This window comes from Sarcophilus harrisii, chromosome 2, assembly GCF_902635505.1.
Source record: "Sarcophilus harrisii chromosome 2, mSarHar1.11, whole genome shotgun sequence".
NCBI lineage: Eukaryota > Metazoa > Chordata > Mammalia > Dasyuromorphia > Dasyuridae > Sarcophilus > Sarcophilus harrisii.
In genome coordinates this window covers 407,588,731-407,613,306 of record NC_045427.1, presented here as the reverse complement: position 1 = coordinate 407,613,306, position 24,576 = coordinate 407,588,731, and the positions used below count along the sequence as shown (strand labels likewise).

Below are 24,576 nucleotides of genomic sequence, written 5' to 3'. Positions count from 1 at the left end.
CACAGAGAGTGGGCAGGGACCATTCTTTATCCAATCATGTATATTAATAGAGTATAGCCCAATTACTATTTAGTCTCATGTACTTGGGACCTCAGTGCATCAACTCAAACCTCAGCCCATTACAAGAAGGGTTGTCCCTTATACCTGGAAAGCACGATCACAATCTTTCCTTATTTGTGTTTATTAAATTCCTCTTTTTCTTTCTAGACTGAGCTTTAGTTGCTAAAGTCCCTAAAGTCTTTCTTGATTCTCTGTCTCTCTCTCTGCATCCCCCCCCCTTCCCAAATAGAAAATATTATTTCTTTCCTCATTTTCATCAATTGTAGATTTAGAGTTAGATGGGGATCTTAAAGATTGTAGAATCCAGCCCCTCATTTTCATTTTATTTTACTTGAGATTATATATTTTGTTCTCAATTAACAAGCATTCTTTTCTTTCCTTTTTTCCCTCACTGGGAAAAAAATAAAAGAAAAACAAAAACCCTTGTAACAAATATGCATAGTTAAGCAAAATAAATTCCTCTGTTAGCCATGTCCAAAAATGTGTGTCTCATTTTGCATATTTAGCACATTACCAATCTGTCAGGAAATGGGTAACATCCTTCATCATTGGTCCTCTTGGAATCATGTTTGGTCATTGTGTTTTCCAGAATTCTTAAGTCTTTCAAAGTTATTTGTTTTTATGAGGTTCTTTCACTATATATCAGTTTATATGACACTTCCTAGGTTCCTCTGGAACTGTACCCTTCATTATTTCTAATGACACAATAGTAACACAATATATTCATATATCATGCAGCCATATGTTGAGCACCCCTTCAGTTTTTGCCATCTCAAAAAGAACTATCAACATTTTTGTACATAAAAGTTCTTTTCTTCTTTCTTTGATGCATAGATCTAGTGGTGATATTGCTGACCCCAAGGAGCACATGTAATTTTTTTATGATTATATTATAGTATTTTTTCCCAAATACATGGGAAAATAGTTTTCAACATTCTACTTTGTAAAACCTTGTATTCCAAATTTTTCTCTCTATCTCCCCCTTTTCTTCTCCCCAAGACAGCAAGCAATCCAATAAAGGCTAAATAATATACACAATTTGATAACTTTTGGAGCACAAAGAAATTTGGGCTCAGGGTTTAAGAATCTTGCTCAGAGTCATGCAGAAAGCATATAGTAGGGCTAGTTGGGGTTCTCAAACTTTTTAAATAGGGGGCCAGTTCACTGTCCCTCAGACTGTTGGAGGGCTGGACTATAGTAAAAACAAAAACTTTGTTTTGTGGGCCTTTAAATAAAGAAAGTTCATAGCCCTGGGTGAGAGGGATAATCATCCTCAGCTGCTGCATCTGGCTCGAGGGCCGTAGTTTGAGGACCCTTGGAGAGTATTCTTTAAGTATTTTTACAAGGGTGCCTCTTTACTCTGCCATACCCTATTTCTTGTGTATAATATTCATTTATATATTCTTCAGTTAGGAGTCTATTAGCTCCTATACTATTACATAGTAGAGACTATGAAGTTTTAAAAATCTGTGTTCCCAGTTTAGGAGTACATGTTTAATATGTGACTGTTGAATTGAGTTACTTACACATGATCTAGTCCAATTCTTTCATTATTATAGATGATAAAACTAAAACTCAAATAGTTGAAGGATTTGCCCAAAAATATTGATTGTAGAATCTGATTAGGTGATGCCATAGTGCACAGAGCCTGGGCCTGAAGTCAGACTCATTTTCCTGAGTTCAAATCCAGCCTCAGACTTATTAGCTGTGAAATCCTGGGCAGATCATTTCATCCTGCTTACCTCATCTGTAAAATGAGCTGGTAAAGGAAATGGCCAACCATTTTAGTATCTTTGCCAAGAAAATCCCAAACAGGATCGTGAAGAATCAGACATGACTGAAAAATGACTGAACATTGATAGTAGGACATACACTTGCTGGGTTGAGAAGGAATGATCAGTATAATTTCAACAGAAGATGAGGTTCATTTCTGCTTTGGATTGGGGAGGGAAAAGACAGATTCAGTCTACCAGGGATTGCATTTGTAGTTAGGACCACATACTTTGAGGTTCATTTTTCATCTGCTCACTTGATCTCATGCTCAAATGATGTAGAAGCCTGATGGAATAAAGCATAAAGGGCTTCACTTAGAGTCAGGTAAAATTGGGTTCAAATACAGTCTCAGATACTGTGTGACTCTTTCTGAATTTGGGAGACATACCAGTCCATTCAAATTTGTACCAAACACTACCAGCTACAGGAGGAGCCAGTATACTGTGCAAAGCTTATGTACTTTCAGGTGCAGTTTTTGGAAAAAAGTTATTTAAGCCCTGCTAGTCTCACTTTCCCTATGTGTAAAAAGGAGGTATATATTTTAATGGAACCTCTGTCAACTGGTTATTCTGAGGAAAATGAAATCCTTTGTGCAAAAGATATGACAAACCTTAAGGCATTATATAAATATTAGTTGCCATTACTATCATTGGTATTATTATTAATCTTGTCCTCATCCTTTGCAATGATGTTTAGACTGAAATGGGTCTTGGATATCACTCTCCTGGTATTCTTTTACATTTACTATTTTATGAATTATGCATAAGGAAATAAAATAACTGATTTTTATAGCTGGTAAACTGTTTTTTATAGGTGTTTGGGACAAAAAGACCTACCCAAAGTGACTACTACAGAGATCATTCATAGAAAGCAGAATTATTTATTAGAATCTCAAGAAGCGGACCCCATCCTGGTCTGCGAGCAAAATTTCACAGCAAGATAGGGGCCAGAGCCTTGAAAATGCTTACAGCTTTTATACATTTCAGACAAAGAACCTCTAAAATCCCACCCTCTATCTGGTGTGATTGGTCAGTTAAGTCTACTGTTCCCCTAATTGGTCAGTGGAATGCAACAGACAAGGTGATACACACCTTTGGCCACTTAATCCCTTTGCTGGACAATGGAATGTAGTCCAGGCCTTATCTAAAATCACGTGACTCCGGAGAAGCTGAAACTGAGGCCTATAAGGCTTGATCTACTTTAGAATCTGTAAGTTCTTCACCTTTTCCCACACATAAGTTATTAATAGAAGTAGCTAAGTGGCCTAGAGGATAGAATACTAGACCAGGAATCAGGAAGTTATTGTTTAGTCATGTCTGACTCTTTGTGAACTCATTTTACAGATGAGGAAACTGTGGTAAACAGAGTTAAGTGACTTACTCAGGGTCATGCAACTAATAAATGTCTAAGGTCAGATTTAATTTCAGGTCTTCATGTACCTTCACTGTACCACCTAGCTGCCTCTAATTTGCAGGAAGAACTAAATCTAGATCCATCCTTAGATTAGCTTTGTGGGTAAATCAAACCTCTGTCTGCTTCTATCTGTTTATAAAATGAAGATAATTATAAAAAGACCAACCTCCCAGAGTTGTTGTAAAGTGAAATATTTGTAAAGTATTTTGTGAACCTTAAAAATGCAAGTTATTATTATTGTTACTATTGATTAATAATATAATGATAATAGATATGTCTTTGATATGAGGAAAAGGGCTTAAAAGTGAACAAATTTGTAAGTAGGGGAACTCTATTTTGAAAAAGTAGCTTTTTCCCAGAAGACTTTGGAAATTAGTGCATTCAATCTAGGGAACAGTAAAAGCCGTACAACAACCCAAGATTAGGATCACAGGGTCATCAGGAGAGAAAACAAGGTTAGGGCCTGAGGAGAAGTGGAGGGAGCAGGGGGAGAGGAGGAGAACAGGACCTGAACTCTTTTTTGTTGTTGTTGTTGTTGCTGAGGCATTTGGAGTTGAGGAACTTGCCCAGGGTCACATAGCTAGGAAGTTGGACCTTGAATTCTTTACAGTGACTTTTGAGTTGGTACATATGGTGAGACTAGTCTTTAAGACCTCTTACTTAAATGAATATTTTGAGGTTCTGGGATGAATAAGATTTAGGACTTTGGCTTTTTTTGTGCTATTGACATTAAGAGTCAGAATGATCATGGGAAAATAATGTCTTTTCTCATTGCCAAAGAAAGCCCTATTAGAAAAATATGTATCTTGAATTTATGGGTTTTATTAAGAGAATGAGAAGATATGTTTTAATAAAGAACAAACTTTGCATGATATAATGGAAAGGCCTTATCTTCACCCAAATCTGGATTTCCCTCTTGACTCTGCATCTTACTATTTGTGTGACCTTGGACATCTGATTGAACTTCTTCTCCAGGTTCCAGTTTCTTCATTTGTTAAAAAAAAATAAAAATAAAAAATAAATAAAATGAAATATGTGGGCGTAACTTCCAGGCCTAACTTTATATGAGTTTCTGGCGACATGTTACTTAACCTTTGGTTTCTCTTGGCTAAATATGGAACCAAACATGTTGTAAGCATTTTAAATTGAACTTCAGAGATAGCAACCACTGTGGTCATAGGCTTTACTGGTTGCAGAGATAGATTCCATTAATGACACTCCTGTATGAGTAACACCAAGGAATTTACTCTTGCCCTATCCCAGTCCTATGAGGAAATCTGTGACCTTGCATTACTAATATATGTGGGAATCAGTCAGATATCCTTTGGACCTCAGTATTTGTTTTAAAATTATGGGGGTAGACCAGATGACTCTAAATCTAAAACTCGTAATTCCTTTTTAAAAAAATAATAGTGGCAAAAAAATAATAATAGCTTTTTCTTTTTCAAAATACATGCAAAGATTCACCCTTGTAAAACCTTGTATCCCAAATTTTTTTCCTTCTCTTCCTTCCACCCCCTCCTCTACATAATATAGATTAAAAATGTACAATTCTTCTAAATATGTTTCCACATTTATCGTGCTGCACAAGTAAAATCAGATCAAAAGAGGAAAAAAAGAGAAAGAAAAAGAAAACAAGCAAACAACAACAACCAAAAAAAATGAGAATACTATGTTGCGATCCACATTCCATCCCATGGTCTTCTCTCTGGACATAGGTAGCTCTCTCCATCACAAGTCTATTGGAATTGATCTGAATACCTCATTGTTGAAAAGAGTCATGTCCATCCCAGTTGCTCATCACATAATCTTGTTGTTGCTGTGAAAAATGTTCTTTTGGTTCTACCACTTCATTTAGCCTTAGTTCATGTAAATCTTTCCAGGTTTTTCTGAAATCAGCCTGCTCCTTATTTTTTATAGAACAGTAATATCCCATTATATTCATATACTATAACTTATTCAGCCATTTTCCACTCATTTTCCAGTAGAACTCTTAATTCCTGTTTCTGCTTAGTTTTCTACTTTGAGGCTATATCCATGAGAATTTCTAACTGTTTAGAATTTAGTCATGGGGATAATGTCTAAGCTGGGCAGCTAGGTGTGTAGTGAATAGAATTCAAGGCCTAGAGTTCAGTTTTGACCTCAGACATTTATTATCTAGTTGTGTGACCATGATCAAGTCATTTAACCCCACTAGCCTCAGTTTCCTCATTTGTAAAATGAGTTGGAGTAGGAAATGACAAACTACTCCAGTATTTCTGCCAAGAAAACCCCAGATGAGTCATGAAGAGTAGGACATGAATGAATAACACCAAAAAAGCTTGAGCTTTTTTTTGATCTCTAATGTATGGGCAAAATGAATGACATTCATACTCATTTGGAATCATGCTCATTGTGATTTCTTAACCCAGGAGGGGATAAGTAAAAGTATTAGACAGCATTGGAGACAGACAAATCAGTGTGCTCAGGAACAGAGACTTGGCCATTGCAGTTTACTTATTTACTTAGTACTATTAAGTGGGTGTATGACCCCAGGAACTGTGGATATGAAAAGAATTCAAGTTTTTTTTATGACTGGTCAAGTCTTAGCTGCTTGAAAGATTTCTCCATTTCATCCCACCTTGCCCCTATGGCCAGGCTGGAGGCAGACATACTCTATTTGAATTTTCCTGGGTTCAGGCCCTCTATTTGCCCTGTGCCTAAAGCCTGATTACTGCATTCCAGAGGGGCTGTCAGTTCAGCACAGTCATTTTCTCAGATAGCCTTTCATGCTTTACACTTAACAAGGGGTCTCTCAGAGGTCAAACAAGTCTAGTAGAGGTCTCTCCAAATCAAACAGGCCATTACCCCCTTCTTCTGGCTTGAGAACTGCCTTTAGCCTAGCCAGTTCATTACTGGATGCTTTCCTTCATTGTTTAAAGTACAAGAAAACCTCCTTGAATGTAACTAGCCAGCAACTCCAGAGACCCACGCCTTCTTCTATGCTCCTTGGGAAAATGGATTTGGAGGGACTTAATAGCAAGCAGGAAATCGAAAACAGAAAGCTGGGAGATGCTTTTTAGAAGGGAGAGAAAAAGGGAGAGCACAAAAGAAAAAAAGGAGAAGAGGAGGGGGAGAGGGAGAGAAAGAGAGGGAGAGGCAGAGGGAGGGAAGGAGAAAGAGAGAGAGAGAGAGAGAGAGAGAGAGAGAGAAAGAAGAAGAAGAAGAAGAAGAAGAAGGAGAAGGAGAAGGAGAAGGAGAAGGAGAAGGAGAAGGAGAAGGAGAAGGAGAAGGAGAAGGAGAAGGAGAAGGAGAAGGAGAAGGAGAAGGAGAAGGAGAAGAAGGAGGAGGAGGAGGAGGAGGAGGAGAATGAAGAGGGAAGGAGGGAGGGAGAGAGAGAGAGAGAGAGAGAGAGAGAGAGAGAGAGAGAGAGAAGAGAGAGAAGAGAGAGAGAAGGAGGAGGAGGAGGAGGAAAGAGAATGAAGAGGAAAAGAGAGAAAGAGAGACAGAGAAACAGGAGAGATATAGTTCATATATTTTGGGATCTTTTTCTTTTCTTTCTTTATTTTTCCTAAACACACACAAAAAAGAGTCCTTCTATGAGTAACTGATAGGGATCACTGAGTGAATTAGTAAGAATAAATGAGGATGAGTATACTATGGCAGGGAGTGTGGGAGATTTGGAAAGCATGACATGTATCCAGGGAAAATTAAGTAATTTGCTCTACTTACAAGACTAGGTAGGTATGCCTGAAAGTGTAATTGAAAATTGGATTAGGAAATATAGGTTGGAGATAGATTGTGAAGATAGTCTTGAAAAGCTAGTTGAAGAATTTTTATTCTATTTGATATGCATAAAGAGTCTTGGAAGACTTTTAAAAATAGAGAGGAACATGATCAAAGATGTATTTGAAACAGATAAATCTGGCTGTGTTGGATGGAATAAATTGACAAGGGACCAATTAAATATGAGGCAGAAAGTTAGCAATATGTTGTCATAGTCCAGACAGAAGATAATTGAAGCTTAAACTGGGACTGAGGCAGTAAGCATGGAATGAAAGGAGGGAGGGGTATTTGTGTGATGTTGCCAAGAGCTTGGCATTGCATTGGATGTGGAGGGTGAGGAAAGAGGGAAGAGTAAAAGATGACAGAGGGGTTTTGAGTCTGGGTGACTAACTGGAAGAGAAACAGCAGTTGCCATGAATAGAAATAAGGAAATTAGGAGGAACTGATGGGGGAGGGAAGAGTGGGAAGGAAGAAATATTATTGAGTTTTAAGCACTGGTGTTTTTTATTCATTAAATAGCTATGAGATCTTGGGAAAGTAGCTTTAGTTTTCTAGTCCTTGGTGAAAAATAATGATAATAACAGAATACAAGAAACATTTAGTAATGTTTTGACTCTTACAAGTACTTTATCTTACTTAAAAAAAAACACCCTATAAGGTAGCTGCTATTGTGATTTCCCTTTTACGGATGAGAAAACTAAAGTTCAAAGACATTTTGACTTGGCTAACATGGCACAACTGGTAAATGTATGAGACAGAATTCAATCTCAAATCTTCATGATTCGAGATCTAGGACTCTATCTCATAATAATATCTAGCATTTAGATAGTGCTTTAAGGTTTGCAAAGCACTTTACAAATATTTTATTTTATCTCTATAGTATCTCTTATAGTAATTGTTATTATCTCCATTTTACAAATGGGACTAAGGTTATGTGACTTGCCTGGGATCACACAGCTAATAAGTGTTTGAGCTTTGAAATCATGCTTAGTGCTCTATCTACTGCTTCATCTAGGTGTACTGTACTACTCATGTTTAAGCCATGACCTCTGCTTTGGAGACTCTTAATGTAGTGGGTGTCCTTCAAGTTCAAGTCTTGGAATCTTGGAATCAACTGAGTTCTAGTCTTGACTTTTGACACTGGGGACAGCATTGAATTTCTTTGAGCCGTCTTCTCCCTAAAACTTATCTAGGAAGAGTTGAAATATGCACTGAGAGAAAAACCTTTATCACCAAGAGCTACTTATAAGATGAAATCATTGCTTTTTCACATATATTTATTTCTTTCCATTGTGGAATGTGTTGTTTCCTTGGTTCTACTTACTTTGCCCCACCAATTCCGGTGAGTCTTTTCAAGTTTCTATGAATTCTCATAGTCTTCATTTTGTATAGCATGACAATAATCCATCACATTTATATGCCTCATATTGTTTCTCTGTTCTACTATCCATAGGTATGCACCTTGTTTCTACTTCCTTATCCACTATAAAACAGAGGACCTTTTCATCAATGCTTGTTAAAGTACCAATTGATTTTCACAGGCAGCTTCTTTTCCTGCCATGTTCTAAATGTTGAGATTCATCCACATATTGGCTTAAGAAGTCTTGCCTGTCCACAGTAGTGTCTTTAAGATGGGATGTTTGGAGTTAATTTTGTTTCCTAAATGGAAAACATGCAGAAATCCCCCCCCCCCCAGTTCTTCTGAATTCATGATCTGTTTAATTTAATTCCTTAGTCTGTTAGATATAGGATCCATGGAGTTATCGCCAGGGATAGGCAAAGCTATTTTTGAATCCATAAGCAAATCTAGTTTCTGAAGGCTGAACAAAATAATGACTTACAATCATAGGTATTATTATCTCATATATACACAGATGGTACTGTGATTAATAAAATAGAAATCAATTTAAAAGCATGACTGCATTCACAATAAATTCTGTCATATATATATTATATATATTTTCTTTTCATATCATCTTGCAGGGGAGGGGGTCCTTGAGATATTCTGACATTAAAAAGGGATCCTGATACTCAGAGTCTGAGAATAACTACCATTTAACTCTTAAAAGTATTGCTTTGTGAGATCTCTTATACTGTTGTTTTATGCTGCCAGTTCCTTGTCATATATGTCAATATTTGGGTAGCAAAGTGGATAGAATGCTGGACGTAAGAGTCAATAAGAGCTGTTTTCTGATCCTGACTCAAGACACTTATTAGCTGTGTGACTCTGGAATGTGTGTGACTCACGTAACTTTTCTAAGACTGATTCCTCATTTACAAAATGGGATTAATAAGAACATCTGCCTCATAGGATTATTATTATAAGGACCAAATTTGATAATGGGAAATACTTTTAAACCTTAAAAAGCAATAAAATTGTGATATCATCATCATCACCATCATCATCTTCCTGCTTACCTGTGAACTCTTTGGGAGCAGGGACCATTAGGATTCCTTGTATCTTTTGCAATACCAAATGCTTATTATAGTAGGAGTTCAATGTGTCCTCATTGCATGAGTGAATAAATGGGTCATAGAAGGAATTTAATAAGTCTCTGCTGAGTTAGCTAAATAAAGGAAGAAAAGAATATACCCATCTATTTCTTTGCCGAACTTAATGAAGGCTATGCTTCTTGTTAGGTAAGGTATACCCCCAACAAGCCATCTAGCAAGCAAGAGGCTATGTGAGCAGGCAAGCTTCCCTCTTTCATAAATGGAGAGCATGCCTTTTTCAACATGTCTCCTCTTCTTTGGTGACCACTCTAAGTGAAGCAAGTGAGTTTATACAAGCTGATTTTTTTTTTCCTTTCTTCTGAGTGGTCATGATAAAGATGAATGGCACAAGAAACAGCTCTAGGAAATGGAAGAAATTCAGGAAGGAGCTTCTTTTTGTGTGTTTTGGTTAGTTCCTGAGTAAAGTGGGAGTGATAAATGTCCCTGGGGAAGAGAATACCAGGTTGGTAGAAGCAGCCCAGTAAGACCTGAGATACTACATCATTCTCACTTTCTAGTTGCCCAGGATATGGAGGCTTCATTTTAAAAAATCACTGATATCTTTTACTTGTGTGTATCACCTCCATTTCATTAAAGCATCCCGTATAATGAAAAGTTAAATTAAAAAAAAGGGAAAAAGCAGTTCAGCAATCTAGCCAACATGAGAATGTAAAAAGTTTTCCACCTAAAGTTCCCCTCCCCACCCTTACTTCTATCACCCCTGCCAAGAAGAAAAGGTCATACACTGTCTCTTTTCTTCTTTAGGACCAAGCTTGGTTATAATAATTACATAGGCGTCAACTTATAATTTTTAAAATTCTTTTTACCATATATATCATTTTACCATTGTTTTTCTGCATTGCCATTGTAGTTTTTCTACATACTGCCCTTTGCATCATTTCAAATATCTTCCCATCCTTCTCTGAATTCTTCTCATTCATCTTTTCTGAGAACACAATAATCTCATTATATTCATATGCCACAATAAGTTTATACTTGCCAAGTCAGTGGGTATAAGTTTATACTTGCCAAGTCAGTGGGTATCTACTTTGTTTCCATTGCTTTGTTGCAACAAAAGGTGCCAGTATGAATAATATATTCAAGACTTCTTTTTCTTTCTTTGACCTCTTTAGTTCATATAACTAGTGGCAGGATCCCTGAGTCACAAAAGAACCGACATTTTCATTACTTTTTAATAAGAATTATAATTCAGAATTATTATACAGAGTTATTGAGCCAATTCACAACCTAATGACTTTTTTTTCCTACCTGGCCCTCTAATTCACTTGGATTCTGTTTGGCTTTTCTGCAGATTATGATTGAGTTTTGTCCTGGTGGAGCAGTGGATGCCATCATGTTAGGTAAGTTGGGAGACTTAGAGAATACCTAGAGTTAGAATTCTCAAGGTACAAACCAGAAGAAACATATCAGATACCTAAGGGGTTAGAATTCTTCCTCCCTTCCTCCTTCCCTCTCCTCTCTCTCTCTCCCTTCCTCCCTCCCCCACCCACCCCTCTCTCTTTTTTTCCTTCTTCCCAGGAAAGATTATTTTTTTGTTTACATTCTTGAACACACAGTAAGTAATGTTAACCCAATGATAATTTTTTTTTAGTATCTCCTATAAACTAGACACTGTGCGAAGTACCTTACAAAAATAATCTTATTGACCCTGGGAGATAGGTAGTATTAATATCCCCATTTTACAAATTAGGAAAGTGTGTCAAATGGAGGTTAAGTGATTTGTCTAGAGTCACACAGCTAGTAAATATCTTAGGTATGATTTAAACCCAAATTTTCCTGACTTCAAGACCACGGGTCTCTCATTGCTGTATTTTATTTGGGCAGAAAGGATCATGAAGACTATGTATGACTTAACCTACTTCCCAGTTTGGAGGATAAAACAGTAGAAATTGTAGGGTTCTTTGAAAAATGATAAAATTCTTTTCAGATGCTAAGTGCTTTATTGTATATCAAGCCTTTACAAGGGTGAGTCATGTTATAGCTTAACCTTTTCTCATAAAAGGTAGGAAACCGATAGGTGGCTTATCCCCTCATTTTTATAATCAGCAGAGTAACCAAGGAAGCTAAATACTTGAGCAGGATTATGGGATGAAGCATTGAATAAACAGAATAAAGATGTGCCTCTCCCTTTCTCCTCACTCCCCCCCTGATTTCAGAAGACTGAACCTGACTCTGGATGGGGATGAGGGAGGAGGACTAGGCTATGGGCTGGATCCAGGAAAGTAGCCTAAAGGGATTTGCAAGTTGTAGGCTGAGAAGCCACACAAAGAATAGGCTATATAAACAGTGATGTAGCAGCAGCAGCTAGGGACAGGGAAGCTGGGGAGCACTTCAAGATTGCCACCTGGGGAGGCAGTTTAGGGGTGTTTTGTCTGCAACTTAGGAGAGAGTGATGCTGATGCAGTACAAGGAGTCAGGACTTAGAAGGAGAAAGTTTTTTTTAATGTTTTATATAGAAGTTGGATAATAAAGCAACCTATCTTGAAAAGGTCAGAGATAAGGGGAAGAAATGGATGAGTTATGAGATAAATGAGAGCCTGTGTGATACAGTAGGGAGTACTAGATTTGAAGTGTGAGGACCTGGGTTTGAAACTTGATGTGCCAAATCCTACCTGGGTATCTTCTGACAAATCACTGTGTCTGGGCTTCAGTTTCCTCATCTGTAAAATGAGGGGATGAGTTGAAGTTGAACTCTAGTTTAACTTTATTGGAGACTTCCAAGGTTCCTGCCAACTCTGAATTATCTGTGTTTAGCAGAACTCTTCTTAGGTAGCAAAATGATGAATTCAATGATGATTGGATTAGCCACGTTCACCCATAATGCATCTGTCAATGTCTTTGCTTTTTGTAAGTAAAATTGAAGTCTTTTATTTTAACGTAATTCATTTCCAGATGTATCTCTCTCTTTTCTCTTATTAAGAGAATCTTCATCTGTAACAAAGTCTACACATACTTTTTACTTCTTTTATATATGTATATATAATATATATGAAATACTTATGTGTATGTGTGTGTGTGAGTATGTGTGTGTATATAACAAAACATCTTTTACTACTGAATCCCAAATGAAAGGCAAATTATGGATTTTCAGAAAAGGAAGACAGCCTGTGGACTGGAGCGATTAGAGAAGTTTCATAAATGATGTGTGATAGAATTGGGGCCCTGAAGGATTGTCAGTGCTAGTAGCAATAATATTGCTTTTCATATTTTAGCTTACTAGAAAGAAGGGGGAAAATACACCCAACATAGTTTAGCAAAACCAAAGAACCTATCAACTATGTCTGAAAATATATGCAATCTTCTATACCCATAACCCCTCATTTCTATAAAGAGGGAAGGGAACAGATCTATTTTCTTATTTATTCTCTGGGGCCAAGATTGGTCATGGTAATTATTATTTTTTAAATTTTCCAATAGTATTTTTTCCAAAAACACACAAAGATAGTTTACAATATTTACCTTTGTAAAACCTTGTGTTCCAAATTTTTCTCCCTCTTTCCTGCCCCCTCCCCAAGACAGCAAGTAATTGATGTAGGTTAAACATGTGCAATTCCTCTAAACATATTTTCATATTTTTTGGCTCATGGTAATTATACATATTCTGTTTCTTTTTTTAAAATTTCTACTTGTCTTCTTGTGGTCATTGTGTATATGCCCTTGGTGGTGAATGCCTCAACTACCACTGGATAGCAATTTGTTAATTCATATACAGAGCCTACCCTTTGAGAAAGATGGAAAATGCCTTCAGATGTCTGGATGTGTGTCTAACCTGGCTAGAGGGAAAGTCCAATAGCCCAGAAGATCCACATATCCTGTCAACTGATGGTTCATTTAAAGCTGCCTAATCCTTTCTCTGTTGATTTTTGCCCACAGAGTTGGATAGAGGGCTCACAGAGCCTCAGATTCAAGTAATCTGTCGTCAGATGCTAGAGGCCCTCGCCTACCTACACAGTAAGAAGATCATCCATCGTGACCTGAAGGCTGGCAATGTGCTGATGACCTTGGATGGAGACATCAAGCTTGGTAAGGACTTCTACTCAACACAGTATAGCATTTTGGGTTAGGTGGGAGACATGAGGGAGATAAAACATGGAGGCCATTTGGGCCTCATTCAAATCAGCTTCATGGCATTTCCTTTTCCTACTGTTGGAAGTATACTTGAAGTCTCCATTCTACCATTCCAGTCTTGTCACTATACCCTCCCATAAATGTACTTCCCCAGCCAGGCTGGTTACTTCATTGTCTTCCACATCTTCCACATTTCCCACTTCATGTTCCTATTCACTCTGTCTCACCTTAGAATGTCATTCTCTAAAGTCGATGCTAAAGAGTACTGATTCATTGAAGGGAACACTGAATCAGAGGTTCTGGATTCAAATCCCATCTATTATGCTCACAAACTGTGTGATCTTGTATATGTCATCCAATCTTGTTTGGCTTCCTTTTTATAATCTATAAAACTATCCTTCTGTTGTTCTTGGGTCTTTCAGTCATGTCCAAGTCTTTGTGGGGATTTTTTTTTTTTTTTGATAAAAACACTGGAGTGGTTTTCCATTTCTTTTTCCAAAAACTATTTTTACAAATTAATTAATGACTGCACAGGGAACAAGAAGGGAAGGATTTGAGTCAAAGTTGGACTAGATGATTCTTGACATCCCTTCCAGCCCTAGATCTATTATCCCATGATCTGGGTTTGAGTCCTGCCCTGTTGCTCACTAGCTTTGTGATCTTAGGCAGGTGAATAAACTAGTTTGACCTTTAGTTTCCTCATCTATAAAATGGACATAATGATTCCTGTCTTACCTAATCATGGAATTGTTAGGAAGCTCAAATGAGGCAATGGATATTTAAAGTTATTTGTAAGCCCAAATATGAAAGGCATTATTATTGTTGTTAGCACCAACAATCCTTCAAGGCCCTAATCATGTCACATGTCATTTGTGAAACTTCTCTAATCATTCCAGTCCACATGGCTGTCTTCCTTTTCTGAAAAATCGATACCATGCTATTCATTTGGCATTCATTGGTAAAATGATGCCAGAATGATACACATGTATAAATATACATATCCATCATATATATGTATATATAAAACAAGTAAAAAGTATGTGTATATATTTACATATTTTATATACAAACAAATATTTTATATGTTTATATATAAATATTAGCTCCTAAATTTCTACACACACTACACATATATGCATACATGCATATATCCTATCTCCCCTACTATAGACATTAAGCTCTGTGGAATGGAGATTGTAATTTTAATTTCTGCTTCTTTGTTTCCCCAGAGTGCTTAGCACACAACAGGCCCACAGTCGATATTTGTTGATCACTTGAAACTGAGTTTCTCTGGATAATCACATGGGTTTGAAGAAAAATATCAGCAGCTGGAAATAGGGCTGACCTGATCTTTTGTTTGATTTTTGAGCAGAAGATTTCCTGACACTGTTTTATTAGACCTGCTTATTGAACTTGAGGGTTTTATAGGGAGCAACCCATTCTGACTAAGGACCAGCATGATACCAGTATAGTTCTGTCTCCATTGTCATGTGGCCTTAGGCAAATCACTGTACTGAGTTTTCATTTTTTCATTTGTAAAATTAGATGATAGTATTATTTTTATATTTATATCGCACCTACTATGTGCCTTTCATCAAATTATATGCTTTACAAATATTATCTCATTTGATTCTCATAGCAATCCTGAGAGGGCAAATGAGGAAACTGAGGCAGACAGAGGTTAATTGACTTGCCTGGGATAACACAACCAAAGTCTGAGCCTGGATTTAGACTCAGATCTTCCTCTTTTAAAAGGTCTCAGCCCTGTCTCTGCCAAACTACATAGCTATCTCTTTATTTGGATCAATAAATAGTAATTTATTAAGCATCACTTTTCCAAGTGCTTGAATAAAAAGCAAAAACAGAAGTTCTCAGGGTGCTTATAATTGATCGGGGGGAAATAACTTGTACATAACAATACAAAAAAATAGCAAATAATTTCTTTTTTGAGGGAGAGGTAGTATTTCCAGCTCTATGTATCAGGGTACTTTTCAAGAAGGAGGAGATAGTCCCTGAACTAAATTTTGAAGAAAGCTGGATATTTTAAGAGCTGAATGCTGGAAAACAGGGCATTCCAGGCATGGAGGATACGGGCAAAGATACAAATACACAATATAGATCCTTGTGTAGGAGGAATGGCAAGTAGGTCAGTTTGGATGGAATGTTGAATATGTGAAGGGGAGTAATGGATGATAAGCCCAGAAAAATGAGCCTGAACTAGATTGTGATGGACTTTAAATGCCAGTTAGAAGAATTTGTAATTTATCCTGATGGAGCTACCAGAGCACATGGAGGAGGAAAAGGACATGGTCAACCTGTGCTTTAGGCTTCATGTATTGGAAACTATGTGGAGTCTGAACTGGGATGGGGAAGGACTTGAGCTACACAGATTTTGCTGAATCCCAGGAAAGAACAGAGGAGGCCCTGAACTAGGGGAGTGGTTGTATAAGTAGAGAGGAGGGAATAGATGGGAAAGATGGTGTGAAACTTTATTCTCTTCTAGATCTAGGTCTTCTCATGATCATATGGCCAGGAAAACATGAAACCAGAAAATGGGAAACGGTGACTCCCTTGAATTCTGGGGCTTATCAGGATATGATTTGGGACTGAAGTAGGATAAGGATTCTAGAAGTGATGGGAAGAAGCAATGTCCTGGTACTGGACTTGCAGGGAGGTCAGAGCATAATTTAGGTTTGTTAAGATCCCATTGGGACCAAAGAAAGCTGTGTAGGAGCACAACTGTATGGGCCAGGACAGAGGAAGATATAGTGAACAGTTCCAGGAAACAGATCAATGAGGAACAATGATACTGTGTCCTAAGGAGCAGGAACAACCTTTTGATAGTCTTAAAAAATAAAAATTGTTATATCTTTGGGAAAATGGAGCAAAATTCCATTATAATAGTTTGTTATTGCCTTCAGCAAACATTGCCTACCATCCCTATTATGTACTAGGCATTAGGAATACCCAGACAAAAATGAAAAAGCTCCTGCCCTCAGATAGTTTGCATTTTTATTATTTTCAAGATTTTGATGAATGTGTGTTTATATCACTGTGACTCTCCCCTGTAGAGAGACATATCTCAACTCTTGAAGGTCTTCTTATCATTCTTGGCTCTCTCCTTGAAGTCTTACCCAAAGGAACCATCAAACTAACTGATGACTTCCCTTCGGATCTGTTGTCATTTCCTAGATATCAGTAGTTAACATGGATTGTCCATTGATTATGTTTTAATGTAATTATATGACCCCAAACATCTCTCTGTTTTACTTCATGCAATTTTTGGTATTGTATGGTTTCTGATATACCATGCATTATGTTGTCTGTCTACATCTGTCAAAAACCAAATATATTTTGGGGAGGAAAAAACATATGAATGTGGAAAGATATTTAAGTACAAGATATATGAGAAATGCCAAACCTGTAGGACAGTGACTGTAATGATACACCAGAAGAGGTGGCCATGTTTTTTCAGTGACCTTGGGCAGTCATTTACCTTATTTGCCTCAATTTCCTCATCTATAAAATAAGCTGGAGACGGAAGTGGTAAAATACTCTGGTATCGTTACCAAAAAAACTCAAAATAGGATCATGAAGAACAGGACACAATTGAACAATGACAATAAAAGAGATCACATCCAGAGAAAGTGGGATTTGAAATGTACTGTATAAGATGGAACAGCTCATGAAGTATGTTTGATTCTGTATACTAAAAGTGACATTCTAAAATATTTAGCATGAGGTCCTTAATTTAAAGTGTCTCTTTTTTTCACAACTTTTTTATCTCACTGTCCTGAACAGCAGCTAGAATTGTAGAAAATTGATGGGTTTTCTGCTTATTGTTTGCAGCTTAAGGTCTACAAAAAGCATATGCCTCTAAGATGCAACAACAAGCATTATTAGGAACCTAGCAAAAACAAAGCACTTTATAGGATATAAGAGAAATGTCTGATTAGTCCACTTCTAATGAGCTTACAATCTAGTTAGAGCATGTGTTGAGGAAATGGCACTTGGACAGTTTTTTTCCTCTTATCTTTGTATTCCAGCACTTAGCACAATAGCTCTCACTGGGTAGGTCCTTAACAAATACTTTGCTGAATTGAATGATTATTGAGTAGAGTTATCTAAGGGCCAAAATGTGTGATCTTTAAGAGCACCAGTGTGACTTTGGAATGGAGATGGGACCTAAAATTCTGACCACATGTGGGTAGATGATGAGTTTAAATCTTTTCTACAGATCTCTGTTTGAAGTTGTCTTTCCTTTTCTCCTTTTGGGACTTCATTCTGTCTATTGTATTGCAGGTTGTGCAGAAATCACGTGAAGATTGCCATGCTTAGAGATTTAGACTTAAGAGAAATTAAGATACTCTCCCTCCTGCTTTTTTTTTTTTTAATCTTAAAAAATATAAAAATATATAAGGAGGTTGAGGTTGAATTTTTAAATTACTTAGGTGTATTCAGTTGAGAAAATCAGGAAACCAATTAAGGAGGAAGAAAAGTTCACAGAAAGTTGAGTGTGTATGTATTTACATAATCACCCTTGTGTTCCCTGAGACCTGGTATGGGGATACCCATGGGAGTAGGGTTGTTGTTCTGTTTTTGAAAATCCTCTTTACTGTTGACATCTGTAATCTGTAGCCTGGTCTTGGCAGCCAAGAGGACACAGGAGATTAAATGTCTGGCTCTTCCTGCCTTCCTGTGACAGCCTGTGGGGCCCCGAGGAGTTTTTGTACATCCTTGTACAACTCAAACACTCAGAAAGAAATTGCTTCAGCAAAATTATCCTGCCAAGCAATTCCCCACCCTGCTGCAGAGGACAGTAAGTGGGTCAGATTATTGGGGAATAATTAATGTGACCTTGGCAGCAAGCATGTGCTGATATGAGTATCCTTGCTGAAAAGGGCTTTTCTGATTCTAAAACATCTTTTGTGGAAAGTCAGTAGTCAAGAATGAAATGAGTAGCCTCTCCCTTGTGCTGAGTGCTATCTCTGCTTGGGTACTTCAGCTTGCCCTGTGATTCACTGAATGGTTGTGAAGTGAACAAAGAGCTCCAACTCTTAGAGGAGATGATTTGGTTATCAAGCATCCTCTGAAGCTCATCAAGAGGGAACAGCCCCTTCTTCTAGGGTCCAGTAGGCGGGGAAGGGTACAGGGCTATCACTCTATGGCTTACAGAGACTGAAAAAACATGGCCACCTCTTCTGGTGTATCGTTGGGAAGGAAAGGAACAGGCCTCTCTGGCTTGGAAAGAATTTCACAGAAACTACTGTAATATTAGATTTCCCTTGTCTTCCAAAATTTCCATTTCCTATATCTCCCAGGGTCTCGAGGATCTTGACATTACTACTGATTCTCATGATTTATCTTTCTTTGGAATAATTATTTATCGTTTCTAGCTGGTAAATATTTTGTTATTGTCATTGTTCAATTGTGTCCTGTTCTTCATGATCCTATTTTGAGTTTTTTTGGTAACGATACCAGAGTGTTTTACCACTTCCTTCTCCAACTTATTTTATAGATGAGGAAATTGAGGCAAATAAGGTAAATGACTGCCCAAGGTCACACAACTACTATGTGTCTGAGGCTGGATTTGAACTCAGGAAAATGACTTGTCCTGACTCTGGGACCAATGCTCTATCCGCTGTATCACATAGCCCAGTAGATATTAGGAATATGTATATTTGTTGATCAGTGAGCATTTATTAAGCTCCTTCTGTGTTCGAAGCACTGTACTAGATAGATACTGGGACTACAGAGGCAAAAAAAATCAAAACAACCCCTGCCCTAGGGAAGTTCATTTTCTCCTAGGTTCTACTAGATTGTTTGAATGGAGAAGTGAAAGTGGTAAGGCTTCCCAAGAATAAAGATACGGAATTGATCTTATTTAACCTTTTTCAGAAAACTAAATTAAATGTACTTGAATACCCCCTTCTTGAGCTTAAGATTCTGTATTGCTGATTCCTGAGCTTTATGAAATGTTTGTTCACTCAGAGGTTGATAAGATGCAGAGCTGGAAAGGACCTTAGAAGTCAAGTAAACTAATTTCCTCATTTTACTTATGAGGAAGCTGAAGACCATACATGCTAAGTGAGTAACTGGAGGGTTATATAAATAGTAAGTAGTAGCGGGATGATGTTTTTTGTTTTTTAATTTATAATAGCTTTTTATTTTTCCAAATACATGCAAAAATAGTCTTCTGTATTCACCTTTGCAAAACCTTATGTTTCAAAATTTTCTCCCTCCCTCCCCATCCTTCCCTTCCTCTAAATAGCAAGCAATCCAACATAGGTTAAATGTGCAATTCTTTTAAACACATTTCTACATTTTATTGCGCTGTGCAAGAAAACTCAAATCAAAAGGGGAAAAAAATGAGAAAGAAAAAAACAAGCAAGCAAACAAACAAACCAGAAAGGTGAAAAAACTATGCTACGATTCACACTCAGTCTCCATACTCCTCTCTGGATGTGGATGGCTCTTTCCATCACAATTCTATTAGAATTTCCTTGAATCACCTCATTGTTGAAAAAAGCCAAGTAGAGGGAGGATTTTTTAATCTAAGTTTTCTAATTCTATAATATAGCATTACTTTCATGATAGCTTTTTAACTTTCTTTTTCTTCTTTCTCTCTTCCTTCCTCTCCTCTCTTATCCATTCATTCAACAAACCTTTATTAAAGTTTTTATTTTGTATTATAGGCAAAGAATAAATGAGACCTGGCTCTTTCTGGCATGAAGCTTATGTTTGTTGCTATAGTTGAGTCTCCTTGTAACCCCATTTGGGCTTTTCTGGCAAAGATACTAGAGTGGTTTGCCATTTCCTTCTCCAGTTCATTTGACAGATGAGAAAACTGAGGCAAACCATGTTTAAATGACTTGCTTAGCTCTTAAATATTATTATTAATAATACTATTAAGTCTCTGAGGCCAGATTTGAACTTAAGAAGATGAGTCTTTCTGACTCTAGGTCTAGTGCTCTAATCAAGCACTACTCGGCTGTCCAGATATGTCCAGAAGAAGCTTATAGCTTATTAGTATAGTACTAAAACATGGAGGTAAAAAAGGAAAAAAAAAAAAAAAAGACTAGAATCATGGTTAGAGTTGGTATAGGAGACAAAGAAAATGGCAAAGAAATAAAAGAACAATGGGTTAGGAAAGATAAAGGAGAAAAAAGATATAAGCATTGAGAAGTACACACGAAAAGGCGTTGGAAGTAGTCATGTGCTTTTAGTTACCTTCAGCATAGAACACTTAGAGATTAGCTAGAGATATCACCAAGGACACTATACTTAATGGGCCTAAGGAAAGTGAGTTAAGGTGGCTGTTTTAATGAGGTACAAGGAAGTCCTCTGGGTCTTGCATGGTTATGTCTGAGAGCATTCCCTAGTTCTAGGCAGGAATAGGGCAGCTCTACTCTCAGCCAGCTGCTCATGCTTAACTCACACACTGGTTTAGTTGACACTGTAGGGAAGAAGGGATTGGAAGGGTCAGGGCTGGAGAAAGTGCCATTGGGGTGATACGACTATAGCACAGCTGTTCAAGGACATGTACAGCTGACTTTTTTGGGTGCTTGCTGCTAGGATGACAGAAAAGTGATCCTGTTTTACAAAAACAGACAGGCAACATTAGGTATTGGAGCAAATATATTTTTTAAAATCTCTTTTTGTTATTTCTTACTAACAGGAAGACCGCAAACTAAAATAACTAATAGAGGTATCTCAGTCAAGTCAATCAGGATATGCTGTCAACATACTATATGCAGATTTTAACATTTCACTAAGGGAGAGAGTGTAGGCAGCTAGCAACCACAGTGGTTACAGCACTGACCCTGGAGTTCAAATCTAGTTGTGCAACCTTGGGCAAGTCAATTAACTCCAATTACCTCTTTAAAAAAACAAAACAAAACAAATCAAACAAAGAGAGAGTGTGTAATGCTGTAAAGTATTGAGGATTCTGTATCCCAGGAACTTGAGCTCAATTCCTAACTCCATTGCTTATTTACCTGTGTGACTTTAAGCAAATTATCTGATTTCTCTAGGCCTCGGTTTTCTCATCTGTAAAATGAGGGAGTAGGACCCAGTGACCTCAAAGATCTCTAGATCTGTGATCTTATGGCTCTAAGACCCTCCCAGTTCTGTCTTTCATGGGGTTCTTGTGTACAAGACAGGGAAATGGAGGTTAGATGATGGAGCAGTAAGGTAGGATTAGAATTGGTTACATGACTGGACCCATGGAGCCATCATTAATGACGATGTCAACTAGCAGAGATGGTGGATGTCTCTAGTAGAATGTCCCAGGGGTCAATCTTTTCCCCTGTGCTATCCTTGTACTATTAAACATTTAATGAATGGCTTGGCTGAAGGTATGAATGACATACTTATTAAATTTGCAGATGATTCAAAGCCAGGAGGGATAGCAAATGTGTTGGATGACTGAATCAGGATATAAAAGATCTAAATAGACCAGATCAATGAACTGAATCTAATAAGATGAAATTTAACAGAGATAAATTTGAAGTCATTGACTTGGATTTTTAAAAAACCTGCTCATGCATATCACAGGGGAGGCATAGTTAAACAATTATTCCAGTAGGAAAAAAATGGTGGATCTGAATGAATCTTAGCTCAATGTCAGTCAGCCAAAAAAAATTAATGTAATCCCAAGATGCATTGAGAAGCATAGTATTCTAAAGGGAAATGACAATTCTACTATCCCCTTGCCTAATATGACAGCATAAGAAGTATTTTGTCCTACTTTGTGTACCACGTTTTATAAAAGACATTGATAAGCTAGGTTTTACCCACAGAAGGCTGGCCAGGATATTTAGAGATTAGATGTGCTGGAAGCAACTCATACCAGTTTGTGAACTGATTGTTAAATTTCCAGTGAGAGCATTTAAATCTTGGAAATTGCAAATACTAAAAATCAGGATTGATTTATCGTTGTTATTGATTATCTAGATTTAAGAAAACTATAGAGAAAATATTAATGCAGATTAAACTTAAAAGTGTATTTTGCATATATCTCCCCTCAAGAGGCAGTTGTTAAACATTCAGAAGAACTAGATTCTAATCCCAGCTCTTCCATGCCTTTTGACACATAACAACTATTTCAATAACAAATTCATTTTCCTTGTCTGTAAATGAAGAGATTAGATTTGGTGGATTTTAAAGTCCCTTCTACCTCTAAAGCCATGATCATATTATACACCTCGGTTGTTAGGTCTAATAAATAATGGAGTGATACACTAAGCATAATTCTGTGCTCTAGCTCTGTCACCATAGGAGTCTATGAATATTAAAAAAAGTTCTATGAGTTTTTACTTTATAGCTAACTAATGTGGAGTCCAGTGATTCCATATTTTGAGTGTCAGAATCTTTCTGGATCCTCTGGGGAGTGTGAGGTAGCTAAGACCCAGAAGGCCAGGCAGCTCCTTTAGACTGTGCCTTCCATCCTCCATCCATGGCTGACTTTCACTTTGCCTCACTCCCGGGGTAGATGAAGCCATCTGGTTCTCAGGGAGAAGCTCTGCCCTTGCCTCACAGACATGAGTTGTCCCAGTGGGTGTGAGGGGAAGAAGCAGTAGCCACCCAGATGCCAGGGAGGGGAGGGCTCCTGGAGGAATCACACTCTGGGGATGCTTGGATAAGCACCCTGGCATTGTGAAAGGTGGTGTGTGTGCACATATGTGCGCTCATACTTTTTTTCTAAGACATGAGAGGCAAAGAAATCCAACTTAGGTTTCCCCTTTTCTTTAGCTGTTCTAAAGGCATTATTTACCCAAGAATATGAGAATAACATGCTATTACCTTTTTTTTATTATTTTAATAGTATTTTATTTTTCCAAATACATGCAAAGATAGTTTTCAATATTCACTTTTGCAAAACCTTGCATTACAATTTTATCTCCCTCTCCCCTTTCCCCCTTCCTCAAGACAGCAAACAATCCAATATAGGTTAAACATGTGCAGTTCTTCTAAACATATTTCCATATTCATTATGCTATGCAAGAAAAATCAGATAAAAAAGGAAAAAGCAAACAAAAAAAAAAAGGAAAAAAACAAGCAAACAACACCACAACAAAAAAGATGAAAATACTATGCTTTGATCCATATTCAGTCTCCATAGTTCTCTCTATGTGGATGTGGATGGCACTTTCTATCACAAGCTTATTAGAATTGCTTTAACATGCTATTCTTAAAAAACTTCCTGGTATATCCTGATCAAATGTTATTTTAAAGGATATTAATAATGATAATGAAGATAATAGTAACAACTGACCTTTTTATAGTGTTTTTAAGTTTGTATATTGCTTTACAAGCCTTTTCTCTTTTGATCCTTATAACTACCTTGTGAGGTAGGTACTCCAGGTATCAATCCTACTTTACAAAGAAAGAAACTAAGGCAAACTCAGCTAAAAAGCGTCAGAGGCAGGATTTGAACCCCAGGTCTTCCTGATTTTTAATTAAATCTTGTAGTACTAACATTGTGCTGGGAAGATTGAAGATTATCCCTTTAAAGCTGGGATTCTTAACTTTTTTGTGCGAGTCTTATCCTTTTTATTTTACCCTCAATTCCTTTGGAAATCTAGTTAAGTCTATGGATCTCTTCCATGAACAATATTTTTAAATGCATTAAATAAAATACATAGGGTTATAAGGGACTGTGATGACTGAGTTAGCACCCTGAATACCTTAGAATCAGCTGGAGTCAGGATAAGCAAAAGTCCTTGGTCTTTATTCTTTAGGGGTAGAAGTGAATTGGATGGACGCAGGATCTCTATGACCTCCTTTTTCCTCGTCTACCACCAAAGTGACTCTGGCTTATCTTATTCCATCCCCTCATCCTTCTTATAATTCTTTGTATACATCAAAAGATTGAACCAGCACAGAATAGTGGGAAGGGCCATTTTCCAAGCATATACTAATAGAATATTGTCCAATCAGTAATTAGCCTTCATGTTTGGTTGTCCAACCTCAGTCCATCAA

At 37.3% G+C, this 24,576-nt stretch overlaps 1 protein-coding gene across 1 annotated transcript in view; it reads left to right on the top strand.

Moving 5' to 3' along the window:
- Positions 1–24,576, top strand: part of STK10 (serine/threonine kinase 10) — a 130,387-nt gene that overhangs the window by 44,593 nt on the left and 61,218 nt on the right. The window contains exons 3-4 of the mRNA XM_031953667.1: positions 10,817–10,865; positions 13,399–13,548. Coding sequence (XP_031809527.1) covers positions 10,817–10,865; positions 13,399–13,548 — 199 coding nt within the window. The remainder of the gene's footprint in view (positions 1–10,816; positions 10,866–13,398; positions 13,549–24,576) is intronic.